Source organism: Anas acuta, chromosome 1, assembly GCF_963932015.1.
Source record: "Anas acuta chromosome 1, bAnaAcu1.1, whole genome shotgun sequence".
Lineage (NCBI taxonomy): Eukaryota > Metazoa > Chordata > Aves > Anseriformes > Anatidae > Anas > Anas acuta.
The window spans coordinates 7,906,717-7,924,532 of record NC_088979.1 but is presented as its reverse complement, the minus strand read 5'-3'; the positions used below and the strand labels follow the sequence as shown (position 1 = coordinate 7,924,532).

Sequence of the window (17,816 nt, the reverse complement as noted above, 5' to 3'; positions counted from 1 at the left end):
TATCCCTTTGGTTGGTTTAGGTCAGCTGCCCTGGCAATGCCCCCTCCCCATCGCTTGCCCACCCCCAGCCTGCTGGCTCTTGGGGGCTTGGAAGGAGTCCTGATGCCGTGCCAGCACTACGCAGCAACAGACACAACACTTGAGCGATATCAGTGCTGCTCCAGCTACGAGTGCAGAGCACAGCACTGTGTGGGCTGCTGCAGGGAAAAGCTGACTCCAGCTCAGACAGACCCAACACAAGTACTGTTTCTGAGAAGCTTCTTAGCTCCTCTCGTAGTGCCTGGACTGCGTGCAGAGTCTTATTTTCTAGTTCTCCAGTGAGTGAAATTCCCTGGTTCGGTTTCCTAGAGGATTATCTGGAGTCCTCGTAATTCTGCGTGCGGTCTCAAGGGGGCTTTGGCGTTGTGGGTCTTCAATAATAGGTACATGTGGAATTATTGCCCCCAGGGTGCAAGCTCCCTTCCAGCCAAGGGGCAGCACCTTCCTGCATTTATTGCCGCAGAGCCAGTACTACCCCTTGCCATGCGGGACAGGCCATCCCCTTACAGGATTCTCATGTTGTATCTGCTGTACAACAACTTCTACTGTTACTGTTACAAGTGTTACTCTAGAGTGAGGAGTCACTCCCTTCACAGCAATACTTTGTCTCAAGCAGATCCAATACTTTGTCTCAAGCACATACACTTACACATATACTTCCTTGCTGGTGCAGCTCCTGCTGCCTCGGCTGCAATGTTAGGGTTAGAGGGAGCATAACTTGATTCCTCCTGCGGAAAAGGAGTCTTATTGTTTACCTGTAAACTTGAAGCGGGAATTTTCATCAGACCTGCGTTGTGGCCAAAGGAGCAAAGTTCCTTTTAATGGCTTTTCAGGCCAGACAATTGGACAATATCTAACCTGTGCTTTTTTATCCTTTTCCCTAGTTTTGGGGTTGTTTTTCCAATTCCTTTTCTTTCTCCCCAAAGGACGAGCTTTACGCACAATTCCGAGGATTGTGCTTCTGAAGATCTCCAAGGATGGAGACGCCACAGCCTCTCTGGGCAACCTGTTCCAGCAAAGACACCGTTGTGTTACCAACACTGTCTCAGCCACAACTCCGAAGCATAGGACCTGCTTCAGCAGCCAGAGAAGCTGCAGGCTAAACAGCAGCGTGGCACAGCTGTGGCTCTGCTGCTGAAAGCTTCTCCACAGCTTGCTCTTAAAGCAAGGAGCAGGAACTAGTCCTGCGGCTGCCCAGGGCTTTCCTCTCGCAGCCCCACCAGAGCCTGCCTCAAGCCACCTCTCTGCCAGCTCCACCGGCTCCCTGGAGCCCACCTTCTCTGGGAGCACTTCACAGTGCCTAGAGCCACAGGCCTCTGGCTGCCCGGACACGGGAGGAATCCCTGCTCCTGCTCCTGCTCCTGCTCCTGCTCCAGCTGCACTGCCAGGGTGGCCTGATGGGCGTCCAAGCTCGAGTGCAGTCTCTGCTGATGTGTGGGCAGTCAGGCAAAAGAGCCAGGAAGCTTACGCGGACGACCGAGCAGAGCATCTCCTGGCAGAGCAGGTAACGCGCAGTTACCTGGGAGCAGTTAGGGAGCTAAGCTGACTGCCCTGAGAAAGACTGAGCTGGGGCTGAGCCGGGGGCACTGGCTGGAAGGAGCCAGAGGTACCTGCCAATGCAGATCCTGCTGTGGGTGTGTGAGACGGTGTCCCTGGGGGGTCTGCCAGAATATGGGCTTGAGGGCCCCATGGCAACCACCGGGGCATTGTGATGCGTACCCAAAGGCCATTGTGACACGGAGGGGTACCCACGGCAACGGTGTCCCTTATAAAGCCCGAGCCCCGGGCTGCCCACTCACTCTCAGGAGAGCAGCTCTGTCAGGAGGCAGCAGCTCCCCTGGGTGCCCGTTGGAGTTCTTGGTCAGAGGACCTGGAGCATAGCATGGAGCAGCAGAATAAGGATGACTCCCAGCCCGCTGAAGGGCAGCGGAGCGTACAGGAGCGGCGCCAGGTGAGGCTCAGGGAGTGAGACAGGGACAGCAGTGTGATGGGATGGCACCGAGAGCACCAGGATGAGGAGAACGGTGCTGGAGCGAGCCGGCCAGCTGGCCCTGAGCCCCTCCGGCCTGGACACAGTTGTTCCCAAACCTGGGGTTTCTCCATGAAGAGCCCACCCCCAGGACAGCCAAAGCCCACGTGGCCCTGGCAGTTCTGTGCCCAGAGGCACAAAGAGCAGCGTGGCCTAATTCAACCTGGCTGTGCGCAGCCAGGAGCTGCCTCCACCGTCCCTCCATGCGGACAGGCTGCCGGTGCGGTCGTGCCCAGAGAGCGTGCGTCACACTGGCAGCTGCCACACGGAGTCGGGAGCCCCAGGAGGGTTCGGTCGAACATCTTTGGCAGCCCTGGCAGCCTGCGATGAGCAGGCAGCACTCGCAGGAGGAGACAGGCAGGGCATTACCCTGGCAGGCTGAGCCCCGCTCTGCGTGGGCAGCTGCCAGGGCGTGCCGGGGGCCGCTGCAGGGCAGCTCACAGCAGCATTTCTAGCGGGGACACGGAGCAGAATGGCAGAAATGGCCCAAGTAACTTGGCCTTTCTTCTCGCTTCTCTTGCAGATGGAGAAGAAGCCGCAAGACATCAAGACACTGCCTCACCGTGGGGTGAGGCAGGCCGAGAGAATCCAGCTGCCAGCCCTGCCGCCTTTGCCAAGGCAGGCAGCGACTCCGGCAGCAGCACCCAAGCAAGTGCCTGCGGCACAGGCATCATCGTCTGAAAGGGCCACTTGCAAGCTGCCCCCTCTGCAAGCAGCAGCCTCTGTTTCTTCAGGGGGAGGAAGGGCAAAGTCATTGGGAACAGAGGCCCGCAGCCAGCAAGAGCTTTTGCCACCTCTTCCCTGCATCTCTGGCAACAGGGAGAGAGCAGAGAGGGCAGAGAGGCGGGAACGTGGCCCACACAGCCCTGTGGCCCCTGACGAGGTCATGGGCAATGCAATACGGTCCTTCGTGTCCACTGTTATAACAAACGCTCTAGCCTGCAATGAGGGAGCCAGCAGCAAGGCAAGGCTTTCTCCCTCAGGCAGAGGTCCCAGGACCAAAGGCCCCAGAACACCACCTCTCACCACAGCAGCGGCCCAAAACTCGAAGAGTCGGCAGTCGTCCAAAAGCAGCCTTGCATCCCCTGCCGAAGAAATGGAAGACCGAGTAAAGGCCTTTGTCTCCACTGCAATAAGAAATGGCCTTGCCTGGAACCAGGGAGCCATGAGGGAGGCAAGGCTTCCTCCTGTGGGCAGACCTCCCACGAGCAAAGGACACAGAACACCACCTCAGCCCGCAACTGGGCCCCAGAATTTAAAGAAGAGCTGGCACCCTGCCCCACACAGCCCTGCAGAATCTTGCATGGCACTGCAGGACACAGCACACACCCGCGTGTCTGAAGTGCTGCAGAAGACGCAAAAAAGCTGGGAACACGGCCAACGATCAGCAGCACTTGGGGACCTGGCACAAACGGGGTGCAAATTGAGAGCAACAAGTTCAGCCGGGGTCCAGACAGACCTGGAGAGGACGTGGACGACTTCTCTGCCAGGGCCTGATTCCCGGGTATGCGCAGGAGCAAGGGCTTCCAGCAGAGACCCTGCAGCAGCTAGCCCAGGCCAGGGTAAGAAGAAAAAACAACAGAGAGAGAAACACGTCAAACCCAGGCAGGGGACAGGCAACGAGGGGACAAGCCAAAGCCGGGGCAAGAAAGAGAGCAGTCCTGGGGGATGGGATGAAGAGGAGGAGATCGTCATCATCAACTCCTGGATCAACCCCAGGTTCGCCAGCCTCTTCACAGACGCACAGGACGTTCCCCAGGAAGAGGGCAGCGCAGCCAGCAGTGTGGACAGGGAGGCAGCAGCAGAAGCAAAACACCCAGCAAGCGCCTCTCCTGGCTCGCTGCAAACCATGGACACTGTCCCATCAGCTGCTCCCCAGGAAGAAATTCCTGGGGAAGAGAGGCACAGCACGCCTCTCACTTCAACAACAGCAGCACAGAGCAGGCCAGCAAGTCCTCCAGCAGCCCCTGCTCTGGAAGATGAGGGACACAGAGCGCCTCCCCTGACACGTGGGGCTCAACAGTCAAAACCATCGGGCTCTCCAAGCCCCAGTGAGCACAGCACTGCGGTGACGGTTGAGAGCCAGGGACGTGCCCGACATGCCTCCAGTGCCTGTGATGACGAGCTGGATGAACGAGTCAAGACCATCGTTTCCACAGTCCTACGCCGTGCTGTAGCCATGAGCCAGGGAGCCGTGAGCAAGGCACCAAGTGCTCCCTCGGCCACAGGACCCAGCGTGCCTCCTCCCACAGCAGAGCCTGCAGACGCTACATCCTCAGCATCTGCCTTGGCTGGAGCACTGGGGGACCTGGCACACACGGGGAGCACAGGGAGAGCAACGAGATCAGCCGGGGTCCAGACAGACATGGAGAGGAGGCGGACCACTGCTCTGCCAGGGCCTGATTCCCGGGTATGCGCAGGAGCAAGGGCTTCCAGCAGAGACCCTGCAGCAGCTAGCCCAGGCCAGGGTAAGAAGAAAAAACAACAGAGAGAGAAACACGTCAAACCCAGGCAGGGGACAGGCAACGAGGGGACAAGCCAAGGCCGGGGCAAGAAAGAGAGCAGTCCTGGGGGATGGGATGAAGAGGAGGAGATCGTCATCATCAACTCCTGGATCAACCCCAGGTTCACCAGCCTCTTCACAGACGCACAGGACGTTCCCCAGGAAGAGGGCAGCGCAGCCAGCAGTGTGGACAGGGAGGCAGCAGCAGAAGCAAAACACCCAGCAAGCGCCTCTCCTGGCTCGCTGCAAACCATGGACACTGTCCCATCAGCTGCTCCCCAGGAAGAAATTCCTGGGGAAGAGAGGCACAGCACGCCTCTCACTTCAACAACACCGGCACAGAGCAGGCCAGCAAGTCCTCCAGCATCCCCTGCTCTGGAAGATGAGGGACACAGAGCGCCTCCCCTGACACGTGGGGCTCAACAGTCGAAGCCATCAGCCTGTGCAAGCCCCAGTGAGCACAGCGCTGCCGTGATGGTGGAGAGCCAGGGACGTGCCCGACATGCCTGCAGTGTCTCTGATGAAGAGCTGGATGAAAGAGTTGACACCATCGTGGCTGCAGTCCTACTCCACTCTGTAGCCATCATCCAGGGAGCGGGAGCCCCAAGCAAGGCAGCAAGTGCTCCCTGGGTCACAGTGCCCAGGGTGCCTCCTCCCACACCAGAGCCTGCAGAATGTACATCCTCGGCCTCTGCCTTGGCCAGAGGCCCTGTGGGGGAGGCCAGTGAAGCCCCTCTCGCTGCAGCAGCAACGCCACAAGAAGAAGGTGGAGAAGGGGCTTCTCCTTTGGCTGCAGAGCCTCTCCGGGAGGCCATCACAGATCTCCGCCCAGCAGCAGCTGACAAAGCAGGAGCAGCAGCCACTCCCTTGGTTCCTGGGCACCAGGTAAGCACAGCACACGTGGTGGGCACCAGGCATCCAGGGCAGCCCCAGGCAGAAGCAGTGCATTGGGTGTGCGTGCCGGGAGCTGCTTGCTGCTCTGCATTTCCACATGGCCCAGGCACAAGGGCTGACATCCCTTTCCTCAGCTGCCCGTGCTCTTCCTCTCCCCATGCAGGTGGCCATCGAGCAGGGAGGCCAAGCGCAGTCCTCCTCCTGCACCAAAGATACGCCAGCGGATGAGCCAGCAACATCCCAGACACAAGCGCCGTCCCAGGATCTGTTGGCCGGGCCTGTTCAGCGCAGCGAGCAGCACCAAGCACAAGGTTGGCAGCACCACGCGCAGGGGGGCTGGCTGGTCCTGGGCCACCCCTCCCCGGGGAAAGGCCTTGGAGGGGGGGACAGGCTCGCCCAACACCCGCTCAGGCCCTAACCTACACCTCTGTGTCCCCCACAGGCACCCTTGACCTCGCACAAGCCCCAGCGCGCCAGCCACGGCCCTCCCGCATCAGGAGGGCACTTCGCGCGCTGCGCAGGGCTTTCCGCTGCAGCTGCATCGCAGGACAGCGAGAGTAGCCGCGCCCGGCTGTGCCAGTCCCAGGAGGATGCTCGGAGCTGGCAGCTGACCCTCAGGAAGCTTTGCAGCGCCCACGGAAGCATCACTGCGAGGCACAGGACAGCGCCCCAGGAATTCAGATGCCCCACCACATCCTGCCCCCAGCCTCAGCTCAGCTGCAGCTGCTTTCTGCTTTCTGCTCTGAATAAAAGCTCAGGCAGACTTTTGCCCCCAGTGCTCCTCTCTGTGCCATTGATCTCAGGAGAAAGAGTGGTGCAGGCCATGCCAACCCGGGGCCTCTCACAGTCAGAGAAGTACAGAATCATAGAATCTACCACTGAACCATGTCCCTCAGCACCAGATCTACATGGCTTTCAAATGCCTCCAGGGATGGTGACTCAACTACTTCCCTGGGCAGCCTGTTCCAATGCTTCACAACCCTTTTGTTGAAGACTTTTTGCCTAAACCTAAACCTAAATCCACCTAAACCTCCCGCGGCCCCACTTTTTCCTCTTCTCCTACCGCCTGTTGCTTGGGAGATGGGACTGACCCCCACCGCACTACAACCTTCTCTGAGGTCCTTGTACACAGTGATAAGGTCTCCCCCAAGCCTCCTTTCCTCTAGGCTACATAACCCCAGCTCCCTCAGCACTCCTCACACGACTTGCTCCCTGGGCCCTTCGGCTGCTCCCTTCCCCTTCCTTGGACATGCTCCAGGACCTCCACGTCCTTCCTGCAGTGAGGGCCCCAAAACTGAACAGGGTATTCATGGCGCGACCTCACCAGAGCTGAGTACAGGGGGAGAATCAGGTTCACAAACCACGCGATGCTTACTACTACACCATATATGTACAATTTTATTTGACCAACCTTTATTTTCCCCTCTTCCTTTTTTTTTTTAATTATTTTTTTCTTCATTTCTCGTGACCAGAATGCCCGTTATTTATTTATTTATTTATTTGTTTGTTTGTTTGTTTGTTACTGATTTTTGCCCTGTTTCTCCTGCTTTTCTTAGCTATCCTCCTCATTTTGTGACTGTGGGACATTCCCCTTATCTGCTTAAAATACTTCACCTGGTATGCTACTGCCATGCCCGCACAATCCCTTTTGAAAATGCAGGGTTAGTGGAATTTTCCACTGCAAGAACCTGACATGCTGTCTGCAGCCTGCAAGCTCTCCTGATGTGCTGTCAGCAGCCTGCAAGCACGCAAGGGGAGGAAGTGCTGCAACAGCCGTTGCTCACCAAGCAGCTGCCCGGCAAGGAAAAGACAGTCAGTAGGACATGTGTCAGGACACTTTTCCTGCCGATGCGGCCAAATTCACCTGAGAAAGAAACAGGAAAAGTCTCTTTCTTTCTTATGTGGGACTCCGGGAAGACAGGCAAAGTTCTCCGAGAGCTGAAAAGTGGGCTTCTTTACCTGGAGGAGCTCAAAGCAAAAAACAAGAGCAGCCCCACTTTAATAAGGAAGGAGGCACCCAGCCCAGGTACTAAGACACGCTGAAAAGCAAGAAAGGAGGAGCAGTATTTAAGCATTTCTGGCACTGGAAATGCAGCGCGGGGCTTCCCCAACAAAGAAGATGGGCCCTTGTGCTTTGGCCACTGCTCATGGGAAGGTGCCAGATGGCGTCACTGCGGAGAGCCCTGGAGATGGCCTCAGTGTCTGGGAGCTTCCCAGCTCCCTCCTTTTTGCCCCCTACAGAAGAGCTGGGCTAGGAAGAGCACAGCCAACACCCTCAGCTCAGGAAAAACCCTCCACGGGGTTCCCAACTAATAGGGAAAGCCTTGAGAACCGGCTCCGGCTACATGCTGGCTTGCCCACTCGGGCCACAGGCAACGCACAAGCGCCAGGCAGTACGCATCCCGTCCTTCTGCTGGAGCTGGGCTCTTCTGTTGTGCATATTGCCAGAGCAGCAAGGGGCCCCTGGCACACCTGCACTTTGCAGGCTACCGCTGGGGCGTTTCTTCTGCTTGAGGAGGCGGGCTGTGGGGTGGCAGCTGCAGGAAGGAGCAGGCTACGAGGGCAGGACGAGGCTGCAAAGCCCACCTTGTTCAGTGCGAACTGCCTGTGCACGTGGTGGGGTATTGCATCCCCAACGTGCCCAGCCCCTGGAAAGCAAATGCCCCAAATCTCCTTTCAGCCATGCCCTGGGGACGGCAACAAGGCCGCCAATGCCATGCTGCAGGCTGGCACGGCCTGCAGATGCCAGGCTGCCAAGCCCAACGTGTGGCCGCCAAGCAGGCGCCAGCTGCCAGAGGCTGCAGGAAGGTTCCAGAAGCAGCGGCAGCAGCCCGCGCAGGGGCAGCCGCGAGTGCAGGAGCCGCTCCTGGGCTCTGGGCTCAGCGGCAGACGCCTGCCCCTGCAGGGAACGAGGCCCACCCAGAGCCTGCCCAGTGGCATGGGCCTGCCCAGACATCCTGGGGGGAAGCCCTGGCCGCAACAAGTGAGCGGGGGGCATGCAGAAGCCCCTCACAAATGCTGACGAAAAACAGGGCTCACAAAGTGAGAGGCAACCCTGCAAGACTTGGAGCAAAGAGGCACTGCCTCTCCAGACAGCACAAAGTTTCCTTCAGCACAAAGAAAAGGAAAGGCCTCTTGGCTCTAGATGCCGCCCGACGCCACTGACAGCCGTGCTGCAGACAGGCCAAGGCCTCAGCCAGCTTGTGGCGCGGGGGGGAAGGCAGAACTGCCAAATGGCCGCCAGGGCTGTCAGAGGAAGGGTCAGGAGCTGCCCTGTCGGGGAGCAGCTTTTCTCTCTCTCTCTGTGCACTCAGGGAGCATCTTTCCTGTAGGGCCACCAGCGAGCTCAGCAACCCGGTACCGAGAATGAAGCTCTCTCATTTCTGGCCCGTACAAACCTCGAGCAGGCCCTGCGGAGCGTTCTGGCCCGTACAAACCTCGAGCATGCACAGTGATCCATTCGGGTGTGGAAAGAAAACTGTAGAACAGCCGTTTATTTGTTTATTAAATCTTAATGAAATAAAGATAAATATTATTGAAATAAAGATAAATATTACATCGTAATGAAATGAAATTAGAAATGTGTGTAGAGCGCAATCGCGGAAGCAAGACAGAGGCTGTGCGCCGCAGCCCTGTGATTTTCCAGGCCTCCTTTCTCTTCTCCATCACTTTCCCCGCCTGCACACTCCGTACTAATTGGTAGCTGCGTCAACAGAGAAAAAAACTCTCAGGTAGGATCTGAAGGTCCCCAGCTCTGCCTGCCCCCAGCCCCAGGAGCAGGGAGCACAGCCCCCTTCCACTGTAGGTACGTGACTGTCGGCTGCAGGGGAGCTTCAGGACTTTGGGTCTGCAGGGGAACGTCTGGAGGCAAGGTCCTCTCCACAGTCATTGCCTCCCCGAAGCAGCCAGGGGATGGAGAGCCAAAGCCCAGAGCTGAGCAACTCGCATGCTGGATCCCTCAGGCAGCCTGATGCAGCTCAGCTTTTCCTGGCCTTTGTGGGAGCTGGCCCACACTTACCTGGCACTTGATTTGCTGAGGGGAGCTGCCTCAGCCTTCTTTGCTGGAGGGAGAGGGATGAGGACATGCTGATGCTTCATCTCCACTGGTACCAGCTGCAGAGCGTTCTTCAGGTCCATGAGTGCCATGGAGGAAGCACACCCCCTCTGCAGCCTCTGCATTTCCGCCTGCATCTTCTGCTACAGGGGAAGCAGAAACAGGGAGCGTTTTTAGAGGGGAGTGCTAATGTGGGAGCTGTCCCATGGCAGTGGGGCAGTCGTCCCCTCAGGGTTTCCCCAGGCTCAGGGCAGTTTCCCTGCAGCCTGCTTTCTCTCAGAAAGGCAGCATGAAAGGCCCCAGCCCTCGGCCTCTGAAGCTAAGGGCAAGAACACTTCCAGGGCAGCGGGCTTTGCAGGAGCCCTCATCTTTCACGAAGGAAAACAAGGCTCAGAAAGGGCAGGTTTTTCTCTTGGAGAGAAGCTTCGTGGCAGAGCTAAGAGGGGAAGAGTGTGCACTTGGCCCCCTGAGAGAAGAGAAAGGTTCCTTCTTGAGTGCTTGAAAGCACTTGTCATACCCAGGCCCTCTCTCTTCCATCCCTTTTGCCATGAGCCTTGCACGGGGCCCACATGTGCTGTGCCTCCCACTCTTTCTTCAGCTGCTCCTCAACCATCAGTTCCTGCAGAGTTCTTTTGTCTTGCTGACGGCACAGGCAGCCTATTTCCTGCAGGGGAGAAGGGCATGAAGTGGTTAGAGAAACGTCAAATCTTCAGAAGCACTACCCTTGTAACAACCCTATCCCTGTTCTGCCATCCTTGTGGAGCTCACCTGATGCATTGAATATGAGCCAGCAGTGTGCTCAGGTGGCCAAGAAGGCCAACGGCATCCTGGCTTGTATCAGAAACACTGTGACCAGCAGGGCTAGGGAGGTGATCGTCCTCCTGTACTCGGCTCTGGTGAGGCCGCACCTCGAGTACTGTGTTCAGTTTTGGGCCCCTCGCTACAAGAAGGACATCGAGGTGCTTGAGCGGGTCCAAAGAAGGGCAACAAAGCTGGTGAGGGGCCTGGAGAGCAAGTCCTATGAGGAGCGGCTGAAGGAGCTGGGCTTGTTCAGCCTAGAGAAGAGGAGGCTCAGGGGTGACCTTATTGCTCTGTATAAGTACATTAAAGGAGGCTGTAGCGAGGTGGGGGTTGGCCTGTTCTCCCATGTGCCTGGTGACAGGACGAGGGGGAATGGGCTAAAGTTACGCCAGGGGAATTTTAGGTTGGATGTTAGGAAGAATTTCTTTACTGAAAGGGTTGTTAGGCACTGGAACGGGCTGCCCAGGGAGGTGGTGGAGTCACCATCCCTGGAAGTCTTCAAAAGACGTTTAGATGTAGAGCTTAGGGATATGGTTTAGTGGGGACTGTTAGTGTTAGGTTAGAGGTTGGACTCGATGATCTTGAGGTCTCTTCCAACCTAGAAATTCTGTGATTCTGTGATTGCCAGCATCTTGCAAGCACACAAGACGAGGATTTGCTGCTATAGCTTTTGCTCAACAACCTGGTCTTGCTTTTCCAGCAGGCGGCAGCTCTCTGCGAGGACCAGTGTCTCTTTTCTGAGGTCTGGCCCAAGGAGAAGCCGTGGTGCAAGCTGTGGCAGCCACCTGCCAAATCAGAGAAGTAGAGGCCCTCATCCAGACCCTCCCAGCAAAGAGGGGAGAGAGAGAACCAGAGATAGGGGAACCCTGTCCCTTGCTGTACCCAGAGGTCTGGAGTTCCCCGAAAAAATGGAGGCTCCTTTGCAGCTGCATTGGATGAGTGAACAACCGTGGCCTTCTGCTCTGAGCTGCTGCAGCAGCTGCTTCCCTGGCTGTACACTGGCAGTGTGCGCAGGAGAGCAATGCCTGCAAAAACATGCTTTGTGCTGAGCATGCAACGATTAGAGAGAAACATCAAATCGCCACAAAGGCAACCCGTGAAACAGCCCGGCAATGGGCACACAGATGCAGTGGCTACTTGTCCTGCTCTCTGGTGAGCCTCGCAGGCAGGGGCTTGAGTTTGGGGCCAGGCTGCGGCACAGCGCTTGCCCTTCCCCTTGTGAGATATGTTCATCTGATTTGTGTCAGTATGGAACAATGCTAGGGCCGCATGGTATGATGAATGTGACCTTCTGTCTTACATACCCTTGTATAACCACAAGTCTAAGAAGAACAGAGTGGTTAATGTATGTAATTCTCGTACCTCGCAAAGGAATGGTTTAGCAATTCGTGTCAATAGAGAGCTTGAAGGGCAATGTATTTGTAGGCTTTTCCTTGAAGTCTCTGATATCTGGGGGGTTTCAGAATAACTGCTAACTATTATGACTATTGCATGGGACACTACGCAAGTCTCTGATATGTGGCCAGGAGATTAAGGAGATGGCGAGAGCTGAAGAACAACTAAAAGACAAAGCTTGCAGGGGATGTTGCACAAGTCTCTGACATACAGCCAAGTTGGACAAAGGAGAAGGACAAGAGGGAGGAAGACTATGAGCCTTCAGCATGAGAGACCCCCAGAGACCCCCAGAGGGACCACCGGAGACTGATACACATGCTCCAGTTGGGATTCCAGAAACTAATTATAATAACCCTGTTTTATTTAGAAGTAGTAATGAATATGTATCAGCCTAGGAGCATACAAATCAGCTGCTTGATGTAACTGGTGTGTGTCTTGGTGGAGCAGAGACTCCCAGTGCACCCATCGCTGTTTGCTTACCTCTATTCCTTTAATAAATTGTAAACTTTGATTATAGTCCTATTTTGAAGACTGAGCCATTTATTACACCCTCTTATCCCATCCTCGAGGAGCTCTCCTGAATGAATGCTGTCAGCATTCTGCAAGCACACAAGAGGAGGATTTGCTGCTACAGCTTTTGCTCAGCAAACGGCTGCCCAGCAAGGAAAGGGCAGTGGGTGGGACATGTGTCGGGACCCCTGTGGAGCTGGCCAAGTCCCCCTGTCCAAGGAAAGCCGCTCGCTGACTCAAGGACAAGAGCCCAGGGGCTGCCTCCTCCAGCTGCCCCCCAGCCTCACCTGGGAGAAGGCTCTTTTCCCCCAGCAGCCTGCCCCAGCTGTGCCTCCTCTGTCACCCTGGGGAATCTGGCTGGAGAGAGACTCTGCCGTGAGAGCAGTTAGCTCTTGTCAGCTGTAGGCATCCCTGTAAGGAGGCAACAGGAGGGCTGGTAAGAGAAACCCTTGGCGGTGTCTCGGGCATGACGGCTCTCATGTTACCTTTTCAGTTGGAGTCTTCCCCCATCCCTGACACTCCCTTCTTTTCAGCCTTCTTCTCGGGACTTTGAACTGGATTACCCCCTGCAGCTCTTCCAGATGGAATGTAGAGCCCAATCCTGGAAGCAAGAAGAGGACAGCAGTGTGATTCCAGGCCACCACACTCAGTAGTTGCAGTGCCCTGGCCTTGACGCCAGCCATGGGCTGCAGACGCAGCACACTCACCTGGGAAAGACGATGACTCCTCCAGACTCTGGCTGTGCGAGGACACCTCTTCGGTCCCATGTGGCCAAATCCGTTGTGCCTAACCTCTGCAGGAGAGACAGTCCTGGCTGAGACCATGGCCAGGAAGGGATGCCCTTGCCAGCAAAGGCATCAGGGCTCCTCAGGCAGAAAGCCAACGCAGCCATCAGGGTGCCAAGAGCTCGGAGAGGGAAGTTTCCAGGAGCTGCTAGCGGCCAGAAGGTGCAAGGAGTTGCTGGGATGCACTGGGACAATGCACCCCAAACCCTCCCAGTCCCTTGAAAGCAGGGGCAAGGGAGGTTAAGCTGCAAGCTAGCCCGCTCCTGCAGCACAGCAAAGTGTCAAAAGACCGTCCTGGTCTGCGTTCTGCCAGCCTGTTCCTCTTCACTTCTTTTTCCTGCTTCTTTATTGATGTAACTTCATCGTGCTGCCTTTTTTATCTTGAGGGCGGTTTCCCCTCTTATACCCTTCTCCCCACAGCAGTTCTTTTCAAAACGACTTTTCATTGGTCAAACAACTTTGAATGTAACAACAACAGCAAACACACAGAAACATCCATGCCTTACCAGCTGGAGAAAAAGAGAACCAGCTGGAGAACAAGAAACCGGAGACTGCACAGAGTCTCCTGAATCACCCTTTGTTCCCTCTAAACTCTTTGATATTCCTGATGGCCTCATCGTTAAGAGTCTAATGTTGTCTCACTCATGGGGTTTTCCAACCCCCATGGCCACATTCCTAAATCTCCCCCTTCTTTATTAATATCAACCATTTTCTCGACACGAATTACCACTCCATATATAACATTAGGGAGAGATTTAACAGTCAAGTTAGGATTATGATTGAAGAACTGTGAAAAAGGAAGAACAGTCGCAATGAAATTATTAACAGAAAATGATGAAAAAGAAATAAATCCCACGGTATGGGTAAGGGCAGGAAATCGAGGAGGGCTTAACATAACTCCCTTAAAGATAACTGTTCAAGAAGGGAGCGGAAGAGTTAGACAACGACAGTATCCTATCTCTTGTGAAGGAAAAATGGGCCTGAAACCTACAGTGCAAACTTTAGTTAAAGATGGTCTTTTGGAGCCTTGTATGTCACCATATAACACTCCAATTTGACCAGTACGAAAGCCAGATGGTTCGTACCGATAAGTACAAGACCTGAGAAAAGTTAACAAGATAACATGAAAGCACCACCCTGTGGTTCTTAACCCTTATACCCTGATGAGTAAAATCCCTTATGAGCACAAATGGTTCAATGTTATAGATTTAAAGGATGCCTTTTGGGCATGCCCACTAGATCCTGAAAGTGGATACATTTTTGCATTTGAATGGGAAGACCCCGAGACAGGTGGTAAACAGCAATATAGATGGACTGCTTTGCCTCAGGGATTCACTGAATCTCCCAATTTGTTTGGGCAAGAATTGGAAAAGATTTTAGAAACATTTCAGATTCCAGAAGGGGTGATGTTGTTACAGTATGTGTATAATTTATTGATATCTGGGGAAGAAAGATCGGAGGTAAAAGAAGCCACCAATAAACTCCTGATTTTTTTAGGAGAACACGGGCTAAGGGTATCTGAAGATAAATTACAGTGTGTAGAAAAAGAGGTTAAGTATTTGGGACATTTAGTCTCTGAGGGCAGACGGAGAATAAACCCTGAGGGGATTCAGGGAATTGTGCGACTTCCTCTCCCTAAAACAAAGAAAGAGTTGAGAAAATTTGGGGGTTGAACTGGATATTGCAGACTGTGGATAGAAGCATATGCACAGAAATCAGAGAAATTATATCTCAAATTATTGGAGGAAGAACCTAATATACTGAACTGGATTAAAGAGGAAGAAGAAGTAATGGAAAATTAAAAAAAAAAAAGACCTTATTACAGCACCAGTCTTAGCTCTTCCTGCCCTAAAGAAATCATTTTATCTTTTTATAACTGTAAGTGAGGGTGCTGCTTTGGGGGTGTTAACCCAAGAATGGGATGTGAGGAATGTTTTAACAATTCCAATTCGTGTCCATAAATTCGTGTCCATAAAGAACAATTCTGTTTGAATCCTGTCTGCCTCTGGGCCCTGCACTGGCAATTTAACTCTTGAACCACAAATGCAGTGTGTCCCAGTCTCCCCCTCATTCTAGTCAATTTATCACGTCTTCAGAAAACACTCCTTAAATTTATGAACCTGTTTGCTTTTGTTATTCCTGACTTCTAGTTCTAACAGTTACAATTTTTTTCTGTCTTCTTTGAGATTGATTTAACACTGCTATGGATGTTATATAGATGACTGTGAATAGCTGGGAAAGAATGTTTTAATTGCTCGTGAGTCGTCAAGCTGTTTGGGAGTTTCAGAACAACTGATAATAACTGGTGACTGCTGGTGACTGTTATGAGATACTATGTGGATCCTTGGTATCTGGCCGGGGGGGCCAAGAGATTAAGAGGAAGGAAAAAGAAGCTGAAGGACGGTTGGGAGACAAGACCTGTGGAGAGTGTACAGAGAGTGTTCCATAAACTTAAGCCATTTATAACAGGGAGATAAAAAGAAACCTGTAGCATCTTTGTCTAAATTATTAGACCCTGTATCCCAGGGATGGCCAGAATGCATTCAGGCAGTAGCAGCAACTGCCTTATTAGTAGAAGAGAGCAGGAAATTCACCTTTGGAGGACAACTGATTGTTGCTACCCCTCACCAAGTGAAGGCTATTCTCACTCAGAAAGCAGGAAGGTGGCTGACAGACTCCAGAATACTAAAATATGAAGCTATACTAATTGAAAAGGATGATTTAACTATAACTACAGAGTCTGTTTTGAATCCTGCCTCCTTCTTGTCAAAGGGAATTGAGGATCCAATAAATACGGAACATAACTGCTTACATTTAATAAATTACCAGACAAAGGTAAGATTAGATTTGCAAGAGGTGCCCTTAGAGGAAGGGGAAATATTGTTTATAGATGGATCTTCTAAGGTGGTACAAGGAAAGAGATGTAATGGTTATTGCATCATTGAAGGACCGGATGGGAATGTCGAAGAAATGGGAAGACTGCCTAACAATTGGTCAGCTCAAACCTGTGAATTATATGCATTAAATCAAGCATTAAAATAATTAAAAGGGAAACAGGGAACTCTATATACTGACTCACAATATGCAAATGGGGTGGTACATGCATTTGGAAAAATATGGGAAGAAAAGGGCTTAGTAAACAGGAAGGGAAAGGAATTGGTTCATGAAGAATTAATTAGACAGATTTTGGAAAGTCTGTTACTACCAGAGGAGGTTGCTGTGGTGCACGTGAAAGGACATCGAAAAGGAAACTCCCTAGTTAAATGGGGAAACAGGATTGCAGATGAAAAGGCTAAAGAAGCAGCTTTGCAATGAGAGGTAGAAGCAAAGCTGCTTCTTGTACCTGAAATAAAACCTCCACCTGAAAAGCAAATATTCAGTAAAAAGGAAATAGAAGCCTTTAGGGAATTAGGAGCAAAGGAGTCCGAAGGACGGTGGACTCTCCCTGATGGGAGAGAAATGGTAAACAAACAGATAATGAGAGAAATGTTAGCCGTTCTACACCAAGGAAGCCACTGGGGAGTCCAGGCAATGTGTGACACCGTATTAAGAAAATATATACGTATAGGCATGTACGCTGTAGCTAAACAAGTGTGTAATAGTTGCATAACATGCCAACGAGTGAATAAGAAGGCTCTACGGAAACAACCCCTGGGCGGACGGGAGCCAGGGCTTCAACCTTTTCAGAGCATCCAAATCGATTTTACTGAATCACCTAAAGTAGGCAGATTTAAGTACTTGCTGGTGTTGATTGACCATTTGTCAGGATGGGTAGAAGCTTTTCCTTCAGCATCAGCAACAGCTAGTGTGGTGATAAAGGTAATCCTGGAACAAATAATCCCTAGATATGGGACTGTTGAAAATACAGATTCAGATCAAGGAAGTCATTTCCCTTCATCTGTTTTACAAGGATTCATGGGAGCCTTGGGAATAAAATGGGAATTTCATACTCCATGGCATCCTTCCTCATCAGGGAAAGTGGAGCGAATGAATCAGACATTAAAGAAACATCTGTCAAAGCTGGTTTTAGAGACTAAGTTTCCCTGGACAAAGTGTTTACCTTTATCACTTCTCAGAATTCAAACTGCTTCTAGAAAAGATGTAGGAGTTTCACCATATGAGATGTTGTTTGGACTACCGTACCTGGGTAGAAACGGTGAGATACCTATTTTTGAAACTAAAGATATTTTCCTCAAAAATTATATGCCTGGATTATCTTCTTCCTTAGCATCTCTCAGGGTTCGTGGACTGTTGGCTCAAACTCCGCCTTTGGAATTCCCAGTACATTCATTCCATGCAGGAGATAGGGTCCTGATACGCACCTGGAAAGAATCAAAACTTCGGCCTGAATGGGAAGGACCATTCCAAGTACTGCTAAGCACTGAAACAGCTGTAAGAGCTGCGGAAAAAGGTTGGACTCACTATACTCGAGTGAAAGCACCTACCGACCCTAGCGCCTGGGAAGTTGTTCCTACAGACGACTTGTTGAAAGTTAAAATCAAAAAGAAAAATCTCGGAACAGACTCTGAGCAGGATAAAAGCTTACCATTGTAAACTAACCCTTTATTTTCACAGGTAACTAAAAAGGACAGACCTATAACAAATTGAAGTGCTCCCAAGAGGAGTTTTTTATAGTAGTAGTGTACATCTTATTCTTTGCATTAATAATTATTTGGAAGCCTAAGGTTTAAAAACGATGATAGCGAAGAATCAACTATTAATTGTGTACCTCTCAGAGGAGGCCTTGGTCAAGTGGAAACTTGGAAAAGCCTTGGGAATAAAATGGGAATTTCATACTCCATGGCA

At 52.6% G+C, this 17,816-nt stretch overlaps 3 protein-coding genes and 1 long non-coding RNA gene across 5 annotated transcripts; 1 reads left to right on the top strand and 3 right to left on the bottom strand.

Annotated features, from left to right (window-relative positions):
• LOC137847173 (coiled-coil domain-containing protein 81-like) overlaps positions 1–17,816 on the bottom strand; it is a 68,018-nt gene that overhangs the window by 13,672 nt on the left and 36,530 nt on the right.
• On the top strand, positions 4,777–6,241 carry LOC137850058 (myristoylated alanine-rich C-kinase substrate-like). The gene is made up of 3 exons (XM_068670290.1): positions 4,777–5,456; positions 5,629–5,776; positions 5,908–6,241. The coding sequence occupies exons 1-3, from the start codon at positions 4,824–4,826 to the stop codon at positions 6,024–6,026; spliced, it is 900 nt and encodes a 299-aa protein (XP_068526391.1). The 5' UTR covers positions 4,777–4,823; the 3' UTR covers positions 6,027–6,241.
• On the bottom strand, positions 7,153–13,440 carry LOC137847453 (uncharacterized). 3 transcript variants are annotated; one of them, XR_011090928.1, is made up of 4 exons: positions 12,933–13,440; positions 12,711–12,826; positions 12,513–12,636; positions 7,153–7,172 (listed from the first exon to the last, which is right to left on the bottom strand). It is a non-coding gene; the product is annotated as an uncharacterized lncRNA (long non-coding RNA). The 3 variants fall into 3 exon arrangements; XR_011090943.1 differs by lacking the exon at positions 7,153–7,172 and adding an exon at positions 7,178–7,203; XR_011090929.1 differs by lacking the exon at positions 7,153–7,172 and adding an exon at positions 11,870–12,314.
• LOC137850025 (uncharacterized) lies at positions 7,246–11,785 on the bottom strand. Its single transcript, XM_068670267.1, has 7 exons — positions 11,458–11,785; positions 11,203–11,345; positions 11,003–11,105; positions 10,037–10,183; positions 9,484–9,662; positions 9,023–9,168; positions 7,246–7,256 (listed from the first exon to the last, which is right to left on the bottom strand). The coding sequence occupies exons 1-7, from the start codon at positions 11,551–11,553 to the stop codon at positions 7,246–7,248; spliced, it is 825 nt and encodes a 274-aa protein (XP_068526368.1). The 5' UTR covers positions 11,554–11,785.

Bases quoted from the DNA above. Each gene is read 5' to 3' on its own strand.
- LOC137850058 (XM_068670290.1), top strand. From the start codon at position 4,824: ATGGACACTGTCCCATCAGCTGCTCCCCAGGAAGAAATTCCTGGGGAA. The intron at 5,457-5,628 runs GTAAGCACAGCA...CTCCCCATGCAG, and splicing joins CCTTGGTTCCTGGGCACCAG to GTGGCCATCGAGCAGGGAGG. The intron at 5,777-5,907 runs GTTGGCAGCACC...TGTCCCCCACAG, and splicing joins CGAGCAGCACCAAGCACAAG to GCACCCTTGACCTCGCACAA.
- LOC137850025 (XM_068670267.1), bottom strand. From the start codon at position 11,553: ATGAACATATCTCACAAGGGGAAGGGCAAGCGCTGTGCCGCAGCCTGG. The intron at 10,184-11,002 runs GTTGTTGAGCAA...TCTCCCCTGCAG, and splicing joins TGCTGGAAAAGCAAGACCAG to GAAATAGGCTGCCTGTGCCG. The intron at 9,169-9,483 runs GTAAGTGTGGGC...CTGTTGACGCAG, and splicing joins CTCAGCAAATCAAGTGCCAG to CTACCAATTAGTACGGAGTG.